Source organism: Xylocopa sonorina, unplaced genomic scaffold (genome assembly GCF_050948175.1).
Source record: "Xylocopa sonorina isolate GNS202 unplaced genomic scaffold, iyXylSono1_principal scaffold0014, whole genome shotgun sequence".
Taxonomy (NCBI): Eukaryota; Metazoa; Arthropoda; class Insecta; order Hymenoptera; family Apidae; genus Xylocopa; species Xylocopa sonorina.
In genome coordinates this window covers 6,166,557-6,182,881 of record NW_027490090.1, presented here as the reverse complement: position 1 = coordinate 6,182,881, position 16,325 = coordinate 6,166,557, and the positions used below count along the sequence as shown (strand labels likewise).

The 16,325-nt window shown below is 39.4% G+C and overlaps 1 protein-coding gene across 1 annotated transcript; it reads right to left on the bottom strand.

Moving 5' to 3' along the window:
* Positions 1–11,010: 11,010 nt before the first annotated feature.
* Positions 11,011–12,059, bottom strand: LOC143431805 (uncharacterized). Its single transcript, XM_076908742.1, has 2 exons — positions 11,926–12,059; positions 11,011–11,884 (listed from the first exon to the last, which is right to left on the bottom strand). Exons 1-2 carry the CDS (start codon positions 12,057–12,059, stop codon positions 11,011–11,013), a joined length of 1,008 nt encoding a protein of 335 aa, XP_076764857.1.
* Positions 12,060–16,325: the final 4,266 nt, after the last annotated feature.

Sequence of the window (16,325 nt, the reverse complement as noted above, 5' to 3'; positions counted from 1 at the left end):
ATGGGAGACTCTTTATCCGTGCGGCACGACAGCATCGTAGTATTTGTTATACAAGGAAGTCGGGCGTAAGCAATTTGCAAAAGTCAGGAAGATCTTTACAACACAAAGAAAATATAAGTCTGTAAAGAACTAAAGTAAATCCTTACGGGAACTATTTTCAAATTTTTTTACCAGTATCCGATTACCAGAAAGAACAAGTCGACAGCCAAATTCTCTTAGAATCATTACAATCTCTATACGACGTTACCGGCGAACTATAATTAGAATCCTTTAGCATCGTACAAACCGCGGTAAGCACAATATCATTGTCTCAAATCAGAACAATACTCAAAGATCTCTTTCTCGAATCAAACGTATAGATTACAGTCTGCCAAAGTCTCGGTCAAGTCTCTTGGGAGTAACTTCGGACGGACATAATTCACGAAAATCACAATACGCCTTTAGCGGGACATAAAGGAGTCAATAAAACTTATAGCAGAATCCGCGAGATATTCTATTGGCCAAATATGAAGTAAGAGATACAGTAATATATAAGTAATTGCTATCAGTGCCAGAAGTTGAAACTAACTCGAGTCAAAATTCGCCAAACATTAACCCTTACCAACACTCCAGGAACAGCGTCCAAAATGATATCAATAGATGTTATGGGACCGCTACCCCCACCTCAGACAACTACAGGTATATATTAACCATACAAGATCTCCTCACCAAATACTTCCTTGTCATTCCTCTGAAAAGAAACACTGCTTTCGACATAGCTGACGCATTCATTACTGATTTCATGTGCAAATTCGGATGCCATAAAGGAATATGAACTGACCAAGGGTCTAATTTTTTAAATTCCTCAATGAAAACTATCGCAACCAGATTTAGAATCCAAGAGTACAAAGCAACAGCTTTCCACCCCCAGTCCCACGGTTCTGTAGAAAGATCTCACCACGTATTGGCCGAATACCTGAAATAGTTTATAGGATACCGAAATAATTGGGAGAAATGGCTGCCACACGCGATGTTTACTGACAATACCAGCACTCATGAGGGAACACATTATACACCGTACGAGTTAGTTTTCGGAAAAGCAGCGAGAACTCCTTCTGCTATTCCATTTAAAGGCACATCTCAGAACGAATCCTATGCCGCATGTTTAAACGAATTAAACGACAGAATACGCATCTCACAGGAAATCACAAAAACGAATCTAGATGGTGCAAAAACACGCGCCAAGTACTATTATAACAAAAAACAAAACGTGAAGAATTTCCTAGTAGGTTAATGGGTTCATTTGCTCCTCGAACATTTAAGTCACAAACTCCAATCACAGTATACAGGGCCGTGCCAAAACTTGGAAATTCTAGCCAACAATAATGTCAAAATCACTGTTAAGGGAAGGCACAAAACTGTGCATACGAACAAATTAAAACTTTGTAAACACCTGCAAGCGATGAATACACGAATGTAAATGAATGTGAATGTAGGAGTAAGTGAAAAGTGTGAATTAGTGTGTGAATTAGTGATAGTGGGGAACGAACGAATAGCAACAAAGAAATAAAGTGCAACCACACATAGTGCAGCCGCAGCATCCGCAGTATCTGCAGCATCCACAGCATCCGAGAGACCAGAGAAACATCAGGAAGGATCGGACTCCTCCACCACAAAAGAGACAAGCAGTAATCCATACCGAGTCGACACCAGGCCAGAGATTTTGCCATGGGTAAAATTCTTTTTCTAAGGGTGAAGGTATGACTTTAGGCGTATCGCTTACTCACTGTCTCAATTAAACCGACGTAGAGGTGTTACTCGCTGTCTCGCTCAATCCAGGGACGTCCCAGCAGGACCAACCCCTACAGGAGCCAATGCCGAGAGCCCTCGCCATACCGAGAACTATTCGACATCTCGTTTCCCGATATTCCATCCACAAAATACTATTTTTAGAACTATGTAAATATCTCCTACATTTTAAGTTCGTATTTCAAAATCCTAGTATATAATTTCTACACGACACAATATTGTACTGATACGAACAACACACAATTTACTTTTAAGCCATAATTTCTAAGTCCATATTATATTCTGCTTTCTTACGTTGCGATGAGTTGATGCGCTGCGACGCGCGAGAACGCAGCCGCCTCAGCGGCACACGCCGCTAATCCCATCATATAACGCCGAGATCCCACTCGGGTGTCTCTTACTCCAACTTGTCGAGGAGGTTGTTAACGCATCTTGGGAGATGTGATTCGATTCGGGGTTCTCACTCGAGCAAGTTCTCTCTTCCAAGTCGCGTCATAAAGTCCTCTCGCTGCCCCAATGTTGTTACTAGTTCCAAATTCATAGTCTAATTACTATTTCCTGTTGGCAACTTAGTTTATACTTAGAATAATTACTTATTGTACTAAATACTTAGAATACACATTATTATATTTCTACTATACACGGTTCTAGTTCTTGATTATAATTCCTTCTATTTTCATTTGCTATTTTGGTACAATTCTTCCTAGCTCGTAACAAGCAGAGATAGAGTTTTGCTTCGATTTCAAGTAGTCGCTACGGTGTTGACGAGATGAGATAGAGCGCCCCAGCACTTCTCGTTTGCGGATCATCGCCTAAACTACATACGAGCAAAGCGAAGGCTATAAAACGGACTCGTCGCACCAGGAAGAAGATTTTCCTCCTGTATTTATTGCGCAAATATATTGGTGTTATTCCAGCCGTTCTCCTTCACCAACGACCTGATGCATCGGTCGCCGTACCTGCTGCATCGACATCATATCCAACCAGCCGCAGCCAAGTCGCTTGGTCACTAATTCGGGTAGCCATCCCTCAGCTATGCCGCACGTCGTTTCACTTCCGGAAAACGATCCTGGAAGGTTACCGAACCTGGATGCAGAACAGAGAAATCAGCATAAAGGTAAGTTAAAATCCTTTCTTTATGCGCGATCGTGAGTTGTCAAGACGTTTGCCAGAATCGGCGGATCCGGACACACGCGATTTAAACCGGACTGAATTCGAAAACTAGACTACTGTCATCTTAGCCTCCAGGACAACGGAAAATTGATTTCTCAAGGATGTGATCATAGAACATTCCACCCAACTTCCCTTGAATCGTCGAAAGAAGATATGCATAATGCAATGAATAGAAAATTACAACGTGCTTACTTTGAAACGCTGAAATGATATGCGCCATCGAGACGCATAAAGCGTTACAACACGACTGCTTTGATACGCAGACGCTACGGAAGGCAATCCCGTTGCAAGCAATAGTAGAATTCACACTCATTTGATGCGTTGAAGCAGATAAGCATCATGCGGTGGATAGAACATTACAACATATTTACTTTGAAATGTGGAACTGCGATGCGCCATCGCATTGCATGGAGCACTAGAACTCTATAGTTGAGAAACGTCGACACTATGAAGCGTTATCCCAATTCATGGAACTGCAGAATTCGCAGTCTTTTGAAATGTAGAAGCTGATAAACATAATGCTATATGCTGGGCATTACGGTTGACTTACTTTGAAGCGTTCAAATATGCAGCGCCATCGTAGTACATGAAGCGATAAAACTCTATTTCTTTGACACGGAGACACTATGAATAGCAATCTCCTTGCCACGATCTGTAGAATTTACATTCTTTTGAAGTGTAGAAGCAGATAAGCATAATGTGATGAATGGAACATTACAACTTAGTTGTAATAATTCCACTTCAAAGAAATGTGTATACCACAGTTCCTAGCAACGGGATGGGTCTTCATATTGTCTACGTGTCAAAGCAATAGAGTTCTAATGCTCCATGCAATGCGATGTCGCATCTCATTTCAGAGCTTCAAATTAACTAAGCTGTAACCTTCTATGAATAGCATAAAGCCTGTCAGTTTCTACCCTTTAAAAGAATGTAAGTTCCACAGTTCTATGAAACTAGATAGTGCTTCAAATTGTCTGCGTGCAAAGACAGTACACTTATACTGCATTATGCAATAGGATGCCGCATCTCATTTCAAGGCTTCAAATTAAGCCATAATCTTCTACGCAAAGCATCATGCTTATGTGTTTCTACTCTTCAAAATAAGGAGAATTATACATTTCCATGCAACGTGATGGTGCTTCGTAGTGTCTGCGTGCCAAACAGCAGAGTTCAAATTGCTCAATGCAATGTCACGGCGGAACTCATCCCACGTTTCAAAGTGAGTAAGCTGTAATCTTCTAAGCATGGCATTAAGCATATCTGCTTCTACACTTACTAAGAAAGTGAATTCTCCAATTCCATGCAACGGGATCGTGCCTCATAGTGTCCGCGCCTGAAAGGAATGGAGTTCTAATGCTCCATACAATGCAATGGCGCACCTCATTCCATCAATTCAAACTAACTAAGCTGTAATCTTCTATGTATAGCATTATGCTTACCTGCTTCAACATTTCTAAAGAATATAAATTCTACAGTTCTATGAAACGAAATGGCGCTTCATACTGCCTACGTGTAAAAGCAATGGAGTTCAAATGCTCCATGCAATGTCATGTTGCACTTCATTCCAACGTTTCAAAGTACGTAAGCTGTAATCTTCTATGCTTATCACTATGCTTATCTGTTGCTACCTTTCCGAAAATTGTGAATTCTACTATTTCATGCAACAGAAAGGGCCTTCATAGTAGTCTACGTGTCAAGGCAAAGGAGTTCTAATACTCCATGCAATACTATGGCGCATTTCATATCATCGTTTCAAAGTAAGTAAGCTGTAGTCTTCTCTTCATAAAAGTATGCTTATCTGCTTCTACACTTCAAAAGAATGTTAATACTACTGTTCCATGCAACAGCATTGCGCATCATAGCGTCTGCGTGTCAAAACAACAGAGTTATAATTCTACATGCTAGGCGTTGGCGCATCTCATTTCAACGTTTCAAAGAGAGTAAGTTGTAATCTTGTATGCACAGCATCATGTTTGTCTGCTTCTATACTTCCAAGGAATGTGAATTCTTCATTTCAGTGAAACGGGAAGGCCCTTCATATTGTCTGCACGTCAAAGCTGTAGAGCTCTATTGCTCCGTGCAATGTGATGACGCATCTCATTTCAACGTTTTATAGCAACTAATCTGTACTCTTCTATGCATAGAATTATACTTATTCGCTTCTACTCTCCAAAAGAACATGAACTGCGCAGTTGCGTGCAGCACAATGGCGCTTCATAATGTCTGGGTGTTAGAACAATAGTATTCTAATGCTCCATGCAATGCGATGGCACATCTAATTTCTACGTTTAGCACATTGACACCGTCGTGCATCACAGGTGGGCCATAGGTGTCTGCTCCGTGAAACGGTGTGCATCACCGGTGGGTCACGCGCGCCTATTTCGTGGGCCGGCGTGCTTCACGATGCGTCGCACTCGTATTTCACAAAGTAGATAGTACAAAATTGGTTTATTTTTCAATTATCAACATTATAAACAGGCATTCAATATTTAAAACATAACAGTTCAATTTTATAATATTGAACCTAACATAATTATTTATTTTTCTTATGTAGTTTTTCAAAACATGTTGGTTAGAGTTCCGATTGGCCCTTACATCGGTTACAATAGGTTTTTACTTTTATCGCCTTATTCGCGGCATACTGCCTACCATTTATTCTAGTCATATGTTTATAACATTCTTTACATCACTGTCACGATTTTATCGCGCGTCCTTAGAATGACCGCAGAAAATGTGTAAGTTTTTTGAGCACTGCTTCAGTTTCAGATGACGTTTGTTCACCGTGATGATCCAGTATACTGAGGAGATAATCAATAATTTTTTCGCGGAAGTTTAATATTTTCATAACTTTGGTACTCCATTTTCTATATATATATATATATATCAGCCAGTGACGAGAGACGTTCCGCACTCTAATTCGATAACTATTTTTCTATACCACTTTACTGTTCTGCATAATCAACTACGATAAAAAAACATCTGGTCGGATGGTCAAACCTCTTCTTTGGTCATTGTTATAAAGGAACACTATATCCGGCTTTAACTTATTACTTCTACCCTGGACAATAACACATCTGTGGTTTTCAGAAGTGGCTAGCATGCATACCGGCTTCTTATCCGTCCACTTTAAAAATTTAAAGCCGCTCCGATTTTGAAAATACATAAAGCCGATCCATTGCAGTTTCCGTTTGACCTGCAACGGAAGAAATTTTGTATTAATATTTACTGTACCATAAATAAATGTTACTTTTTGCAGAAGTTTCTCGGCCAAAGGGACGCAAGTATATAAACTATTTGCGTATAATACGTGACTTTCAAATAATAATTCACCCTCCAACGTCAAAACTACAGCATGCGCATGTGCTTTCGCTATCCTGATTGCATTATTTTCTGCGTAAATAAGAATGTTATGTGTGTATCCTTCCGGAAGGCACAGTTTACAAAATTTTGTTTCATATTTATGCCGCTTTCCTGGGATATATTGGCAAAAACTGTAGCGTCCTCGCCATGGAACTATGATTTCGTCGATTACAATATTTATACCGGGCTTAACACGTTGAGTGATACGTCAGTCCCCAGGGACTAACAATCGACTTTTTGTTTGGACAACGTGGATTCTAGGGACTGACAGCGAACTTTTTGTTTGATCGACATCGGTGCATGAGACCGGCATTGTAAAGGGTTAAATTATTAATGACAATTAAAAAATTCATGCTAATATTTAATGAAGTTTATTAAAACATTTTAAACAAAGATGTGGCTGTGATTTGCACATATTACAGTAGGTAGTAACTTTCTCTGTCATTTTCCTCGCTAACTGGCGTCCGAACATTTTTGTGTTTGTGCTGTAACATTCAACATATTATTTTTGTACTTCATGCGCCTTTCCTTCCTTCCTATGAAATTTGTGAATTCGTTTACTCGTATCGGCCCTAATTGGGGTTTCCTCATGTGAATCTCGTGTGAGAGCATTTACCAATTGTTTTCGGAATGTTGTAATTCACATCTTTCTTCCTGTTACATTTTGGAACATATGTAACGCATTCACGACGGCAATATTCGAAAGAAGGTCGAATGCCAGTTTTCTATACCATCGTAGTGACCTTCCAAGTGGACTGCTGTAAGCACCCACTTGATCAGACAGATCAATCGCTGTTTAGCTTTATTATGATCAATAACAATTTTTGGTTTGCAGCATACCCCTGTTCTTGTTATTACGGTTTTCATTTCGTCAGAATGCTTGATCGAAAGAACTAAAACATCCCTCTTGCCTTTCCATTTCATGAATATAATCCCTCTACTGTTCTCTTGAGCAATGACTCCTCCGCGTCGCAGTTTGGCTGTCACAACCTTACTTGGATTGCCTCTTCGATTTGGTCGAAGAGTACCAACCAAGTGCGTATTTTTTGTTATGAGTCTGTTTGCTATATCCACACTCGTATAATAATTATCCGTCCACGACATGGTATTACCGTCTCGTCGATGCATAACATTTCAACGGCACCATAATCTTTCTTAAAATTTATATTTAATTCTTTTATTAAAAATTCAACCTTTGAGAGACGGTTGGAAGCATCCACTTTTGTATTGTCGGCAAAATGCAACATTCCCAACAGAATTTGAAATCTGTCTCTACTCATAATTTTCCGCGGGAATGTTTGAATAAACAATGAATCCTTAAACCAATACAGATACAAAGAGGGAAGCTTTACCAATCCCATCCACAAGACCACACCAAAAAACTTCTTTATTTCGTCCTTATCTGTTAGCACCCACTTTTCAGCACGTTTGGAAGCGATTGTACTTTGTGTCGCATAAATATTTGTTTGTTCGCTTATATGTTGAAATAGTTTATCCGTCACATAAGGGCCGTAAAAACCTTCCACTGTGCTACAATTTTCCATTTCTTCATGAGCGAGTTTGACACCATGGGGACTTGAGAAATGTATAATGTTTGGCTGGGTGCCTCGCGGATCAAACCGATCATTTAGATCACTTGTTTCGGTATTGCTTAGTGAACTACTAGATGAATTTTCACTATCTGAAGATGGTAGTGGTATTATACGCCGATATTTGCGTGGTACAAATGGCTCACTCGATCGACGAGTCACTATCTGTTCGTCCTCTCAACATTTTTAGTTGATGGATATCAAAACTTTTTCAAAATAGTCACTATAAAACACAATTCTCTCTGCTGCAATAGGTCATTATACTCCCGTGGCTTTATCAGAATAACTTTCACCTTGTATTTGCTCTTTCGCCTATCTGGCATTTCCCATCTAATTATCTTATGTTTATACATTGTATACAAATGCATTGCTTGTATCATTTCGACAGTCCAAATGAAACGGATACAGTGTATCAAAGTTATCGTTTGTTTATACCCATCAATCGAGCGTACGGTATCAAGTGCTCACGCGCTGCCGCCTGAGCGAGAAGTATAGGATGATCGGCATAGCACTCAACGTGTTAACAGTATTTTCGAAAGTGTAGACAATTGCGTTGACAGTAATTCTAACTTTATACAAACGGTTCTCAGTCCTAGCCGTGGAAATAATGGTGAAATGAAAATATCTAAGTATCGATATAAAGCGATCGCGCTTTATCGTGTTTTTTATTCGATTGCTTGTATACATTTCCTTTTGAGACCAACATAATCTAATTTTAGGTAGGGGCGCTACAACCACTATAAGCAGGATACCAATAAAAATATTCAGTTCGTTCTCTGTCACAGGCTTTCTCGCCAGTTGGTGTTTAGAAGAAAAGAAAATTTTAAAGTATATAAGCAGATAAGCTTAGTGCTATTCATAGAACATTACAGGCTATTTACTTTGGAATGTTAAACTGAGATACGCTGTGGCGTTGCGTAGAGCATTAGAAATCTTCTGCTTTAACACGTAGTCAGTGTTACGTGCAATAGCGTTGCATAAAATTGTAGATATCGCATTCTTTAGAATTATAGAAGCTGGTGAGCATTATTCGATGCATAGAACATTTCAGCTTACTTTGAAACATTGAAATGAGTGGCACCACCGCAATGCATGGAACATGCGAACTATATTGCTTTTACAGGTAGACCATATGAGGCCTCTCCCCGTTATAAGGAACTGCAGAATTCACATTGTTTTGAAGTGTTGAATTAGATATGCATAAGACTATGTATTAGATATTACAGCTTACTTACATTGAAGCGATGAAATGAGTTGCGCCATCGCATTGTGTTTGAGTTCGCGTTAAGATGAGGCTTATTTTCGGTTGACATGTCATCGAAGGGCTTCAATTTTCTTCTCGAACTTTTTTCTCACCGTTGCACCGTACGTCCTAATACGTGTTACAGTAATAGGGAAGTAAGTAGGTACAGTTGGAGTTGACATGGTTTCTCAACGAAAAACAATTATATTTAGCTTAAAATGAATTGACAGGAATAGTGTGTTTTTCATGTTTTCTAATGTGTCTGAATGTGAATTTCTACTAAGCTCTTGTTCGATGAAGTCAAAATGTTTTATTGTGAATTCGTGTGGAAGAGTGATGTTTTTCTGAACGTAGTAACTCTCATATCTCTTTAAACTCATTATTTGCTCCGATGAAGTTTGTTTGAGATATTATCAGAGTATAGATTTATGCAGAATTCGTAGTGGCCAATTTTGAGCTGAACGGCCTTTATTGCCAGACAGACGAAAACAGCCACATAGATCTTTTTTTCTACAACTGTGGTATTGACGCTCTTCAATGAGAAAGCGTCCACAGTAATCAATGCCTACATTTGTGAAGGGTCAATATTGGGTGATGCGTTCTTTAAGTAGATCGCCCATACGGTAATTGACCACTGATGGGTTGGCGCTTCAATAACGGACACAAACACGTACTTTTGTCCAGACTTGGATTCGGCTGACAATGGGTCAATGTTTTCAACTTATGCTGTATAATGTTATCTGGTCTCCAACGTGTAAATATGTGAGATGTTCGTTTATAATGATAAGTGTAGTTACTAGAGTTTTCAGTAGAATTATAGGGAGTTTCTGGGAGAACGGTAGTGGTGAATGTGTCAATCGATCACCCTCTCTTAGGAATACATCTTCGTCAAGGAAGGCATTCAATTTTATCAATTTCCCTTGATTTGGTCGTGCCCCTTGTTTCGCAGGAAACCCAATTCGTCGGTGAAGTGTATACTCTGTACTGTTCCTTTGATGACCTTTTTGGAGTGCTCGAGTTCAGCTACCGTTAAAACTCCTTTCTTGGTGTGGGACCTTCCCGCTGTCGAACCTGTGAACGTGATGATCCTATTGGGTCGTGTCGCCAGTCGTCGATGGTCGTTCTTGTTTGTAATTTCTGCACCCGATTTGTTACGAATGTTTGTAGAGTGTGTGACGATGTTTTGAGCTAATATAGAATAATGGTGGAATCCGTCCATAGAACCGTGCGACTGCACTCTAGCTGTAAAGCCTGGCGAGTCGTGATCATTAACGACGTAAGCAATAGCGATCCGCACAGTTCAAGTCGTGGAATGGACTGACTCTTTAAGATTGCCACTTTCGATTTCGCTATGAGGAGTTTTACCTGTATATGCCCTTGCTTATCGACGGATCGTAGGCAGATACAAGGTCCATAGGCTCTCTCGCTGACATCACAAAATCCATGAATGTCTCTGATTTTTGTCTTGTTGCTAATAGTCTTTCGCTGAAACTGAAAGTTGTTCAGGAATGGCAGTTGAGCACAGTACCTTATCCCCTCGGTATGAATGGTCATCGGTAGTGATTCGTTCCAATCCACCATCAGGGTCCAAATCTTCTGGAGCAGGTTTTTGGCCACGATTATAACTGGACCAAGAAGGCCTAATAGGTCGTATATTTTCGCAATATCAGACCTGATGGAGCGTTTGGTGACGCCCGGTAGGGGTGATTTCGTTTCGACTGTATATCTGATGAAGTTATACGCGGAATTCCAAACCACGCCGAGAGTTTTGATGATTGATGACTCGTCAAGATGGAGACATCTATTGATATCTTGTTCGGGAAGGGCCTGCAATAGGGATCTATAATTTGCAGCCCATTATCGGATCTCTGATCTGGTGGTTTGTAGCAGCTCGAATAGTTCTTCTCGCACTGTAATAGTCTCTTTTGCGGTTGATGCTCCAGTGAGTGCGTCATCGACGTAAAAATCGCGCCTTAAGCTGCAAGATACGTTGGTAAATCTGTGTTCTTCAGCATTGGCTAATTGTGTTAGGCAATGGATGGCCAAGAAAGGTACAGCTGAAAGCACGAAGGTGACAGTATTTAATTGATATGTCCGAATGTTTCCGGTAGCATTGCGCCATAGAATGCGTTGGTATTTGCGATCAGCTAGACGCACTATAAATTGTCTGAACATTTTTTCGATGTCGCCCGTAATAGCATATTTATGCGTATGGAATCGTATCAATATGTGAATCAGATCTTCTTGGATCTTCGGCCTGATATGTAGTGTATCGTTGAGGGATATTCCCGTTGTTGGGCTAGCGGAATCATCAAATGCCACCCACAATTTGTTCATTTGACTGCTGATTTCCGTGACCCCATGATGGGGCAAATAGTATCCCTCGTTCACGTCTTGGCTGGTATAGATCTCTGACACGTGTCCAAGGTCAAGGTATTCTTGTATGACTGCGTGATACTCCCTTCTTAAAATTGTATCGCGCTCCAGTTTCTCTTCCAGTGCTGTGAAACATTTTAAATCTCTATATCTGGATTCGCCGACTCGTGATACTTGGTCGTTGAATGGGATTGCTACAATGTACGTGCCGTCCGCGTTTTGCGTGATATGTAGTCGGTAATGTGCCTCGCAAGCTCTCTCCGGTTCGGAGAGACGTTGGATTCTAGGTACTTCCTCAATCTCCCAAAACTGAGTAATGTCGGGTAGTAACGTAGTGGTTGTATGATATAAGTTGCTGCGCTTGGGTTGAGAGGTTGGGACACTCCCTACGATTACCCATCCGAGCCTCGACTTTTGGAGATATAAATGTGTAACAACGCTAGGGCGGCCCCAGCGCCGAGGAGCAGGTCGACTAGCGCTGGACAATAAAAAGTTGGATCGGCTAGTTGTAGATTTCTCGGAATCTTCATAGCGGAATGATCAATGGCTTGATCGGGAATGGATGATGAGATATTTGTGACTGTAAGAAAGGTCAGATCTCATGCATAATCGCTGGTCCTTGATTTAATAATAGTTGCCGTAATGGAGTGTTTTGCTATTGTGGACATTGTGTTCAGAACACCGATGGGTACGGAACAGTGTTTTCTTGGTATGTCGAGATACTTCGCGTGGACTTCTGACATGATATTTGTAATTGCGCACGTGTTGATCAACGTTCGATAGTTGACTGATCGTTGATCGTGGTCCAAAATGTGAATTTGTGTGGTTACGAGTAATTCAATCATGACTGAATCGACGACAAACGCGATCTGATGACCCTCTTCCTTCGGCGCCTCAACGTCCTGATGTTATTCGGACATTGAACATTCTTCGTTCGTTATCGGTTCTCGTTCTTCGGGTGGAGTGATGACTGGCGGTTTAGAAGTAATCTACTTCCGGAATCTTTGCGCTTGGTGCGGCATCGTGTGGTATTGGTTGTTACATATGCGACAGGAGCTGCTGTGGTACAGGCTATATTTGTGTCCCTTGCGCAAGCAGTTTACGCATAGTAAATCCTTTTCAAAGGCAGCCTTGCGCTCCTGGACTGAGAGTCCGTGAAACCCTTCACATGCCTAAATGCTGTGTCCTCCGTAGCATACTGGACATTTTTGGGTTCTTATTATTGTCCAGTTTATCCCGCTTTCTGTGTAATCGTCATTAGAATATCCTTGTGACAAGAGCACCTGGTTTTGCGTAGTACGTTTATTCGTGGAGCGTGAATGTTCCGATGATCTTCCGTCGACCAGACTTGCGGTTGAGATTGCTTTTGCGCTCATCTCCGGTACACATCTCCGGTTGGCCCGTTTCTCCAGAAACTCTAGAGAAAATATTGCGATATATTTTTGCTGCGCAATTTTTCAGTGCGCTAAGAAGTTGGTTGATGGTGTCGATGATATTGCCTAGTGTTTCTGCAATGTCCCTTGGCGCTTTTGGGATATTCCAGATTGCGTCACAATGTTTAGAGGCTTATACAATCGAATTTACCTTTCAATAACACAATCCCGTCGGTGTAATTTGCGTCCGTTGTGCTAAAGGATTCGAAGCAGACAGCGGCCATTCCGGTTAATGTCGCCCGCAGGTATTGCAATATTTGAACTGAAGTTAGGTTTCGTTGCGATTGATGATCGATGAGAATACAACATAGAATGATGCCCAATTTTCGTATGTTCCACCGAATGTTGGGAGTTGCATTTCTGGTAATTTAATGACATATGTTATGGTTGAGGAAGTGGTCGATGATTGGAACGTGTTTCCCTCGATTGGAGATTCGGCACGAGTTATGATAGAGAAGTAGCCGTTTTGAATTTTGAATTTTGTAGCGACGTGAATTTTCTGTTCTGTCTTATTCTTCGAGGTCAAATTAGTTGCCATCGAATCGCTTCCATGTTTCAGTTAACGCGTAAAGATAGGTTTGTAGTAAACGTATGTCCGGTTGCTCTGATGTTTCTCATGTTTTAAGATGTCGCGTGAAGACAATGATTTGACCGAATGTGGTACCGCGTTTACGCCGCAGGGAACTGAGAATAATTTCATGAGGAATGGACTGAGCTTGTTCGAGCGATCAGGTTGTCAACGTAGAATATGGATAAGAGAGGATTAGGCGAATAAACGAGTCTACCTTTTCATTGCGGATATATCATGTATGTTAAGATCTGCCATGATGTCTGGATCCCCTGGTATATCCGACTTGTTGCTTCTGAGAAACGCAATTCATCCTGGAGCGTTGGCTTGATCACTGGCTTGATTTTTCTGTCGGCGAGGCTCATTTTCGGTTGATAAGCTATAGAAGGACGTATATATTTTCGTCACAGTTTCAACGTGCGCTCTAATTCGTATTACAGTAATAGGGAAATAGATAGATACAAATAGAATTAACACGATTCCTTAACAAACAATTATATTTAACTTAAAATGAATTAACAAAGTTTTGCTGTTTTTCATGTTCTCTGATGTGTCTGAATCAGAATTCCTACTAAGCTTATCAGGCATGAAGTCAAACTCTTTTAATGTAAATTTGTATGGAGGAGTGGTCAAGGGTGTGGCAAATCGATGAGACGTTATTGATGGAAAATCTGTAAATTTGCTTCTTTCTCGGGAACTAGGAGGAAACAAGACGGCGCGAAGAGTGGGATCAGCGGTTGTAGGTTGGTTGCGATAATTGTGAGGAGCGGGAAATAAAACAATAAAACGGCCAGCTACATGGTATACACAATTTGAAGATTCACTACGAAGACATGATTTTGAAATCTATGATGAGGCGACATCTTATTGCTTTACGAGTTTATTGCTGCTATGTGTTTAATAGGGATTTTGCAGAATTTGTGAAATGAGGATGCATGGAGCATGAGAACTGCATTACATTGGCTCGGAAGCATTATGAAGCGCCATTTCATTGCATGGAATTAAAGAATTTCCATTCTTCGGAAATGTAGCAAATAAGCATAACGATGTGCACAGATGATTACAGCTTATTAATTTGGGACGTAGAAAGGAGATGCGACATCGTATTGCATGGAGCAGTAAATTTCTATTGCTTTGAAAGGCAGACAGTACAGAGCGCCATAGCGTTGCAAGTAACTGTAGAATTAACATTCTTTGAAGTATAGAAGCTGATAAGCATAATGCAGTACATGGAAGATTGCAGTTTACTTACCACGAAACGTTGAAATGAGATACGCCAAGCCATTGACACGCTGACACCATGAAGCGCGGATCCGCTGCATGGAACTGTAGAATTCACAATCTTTTGAAGAGTTGAAGCAGACAAGCATAATGCTGTGGATAGAGGATTACAGCTTACTTACTGTAATTCGTTGAAATAAGATACACTAATGGAGCATTTAGAGGAGATATTATATATACATTAAATAAAATTTATGATAAGTGTAAACATATATACTAATTTAAAATATTCATATAAAGCATCATAAAATGATATAAAATTATATAGGAAATTGAATGTAATGATAGGGGTATCATTGGTAGATGTATTCTATATGCAATTAAATAAAATACATGATATGTGTAAATATCTATATACTAATTTGAAATATTTACTTAGGATATTATGAAATGAAACAAAATTAGATAGGAGTTTAGACGATATGGTGTACTCAGAGGGGATATTCTGTTTACAATTAACTAAAATATATGATAAATGCAAATATATGCACTAATTTGAATCATTTATTTAAAATACCATGAAATGATATGTAATTGGGTACAATTTTAGATGTAATGTAACGTTTCGAGGGCAAATTCTTTTTACAATTAACAAAAATAAATGTTGTCTGCATATATTTATACCAATTTGAAGTATTTATCTAAAGCGGCATGAAATGATATGAAATTAGATAGGACTTTAGATGAAAAGTAGTACATAGAGAAACATTTTATGCAGAATTAACTGAAATATATATAATGCTACATATATATATATATATATATATATATATATATATATATTTATTTATTTATTTATTTATTTATTTATTTATTTATTTATTTATTTATTTATTTATTTATTTATCTGTTTATTTAAGATATCACGAAGTAGTGAGGAATTAGATAGGATTTTAGATGTAATGTACTATCTAGAGGGAGTATTCTATTAGCAATCAACTAAAATATATGATAAAAATGAATTTATATACTAATATGGAATATTTTATTAGAAATTCATGAAATGATGTAAAATTAAATAGGATTTTGGATGTAATTGGGTATTTAGTGATGGTAATCTGTTGACAATCAACTAAAATATATGATAAGAATAAATATATATAATAACTTGAAATATGTACTTAGAACATCATGAAGTGCTATTTCTACAGACACTTTTAGATGAAGAACTTTGAATTGTAGAACTGACAAGCGCCATCGCATTGCATTGAACTTCGGAAGTCAATTACTTTGACAAGCTGACACTTAGAAGCGTGGAACAGATACACGGGTCTATAGAAATTGCACATTTTGTAACGTAGCACCAGGTAAGCATAACTGCGTTGTGTAGATACTTACAACTCGCGTACTTTGAAACGTAGATCTATGAAGCGCCACTGCGTTGGATGGACCATTGGAAGTCAATTACTATGTCAATTTGACAGTCGGAAGAGAAAGAGAGTTACATGGATCTGTAGGAATTGCATACATTGTTATGAAGCACCTAGTAAGCAAAATTGATATGTATAGAAACT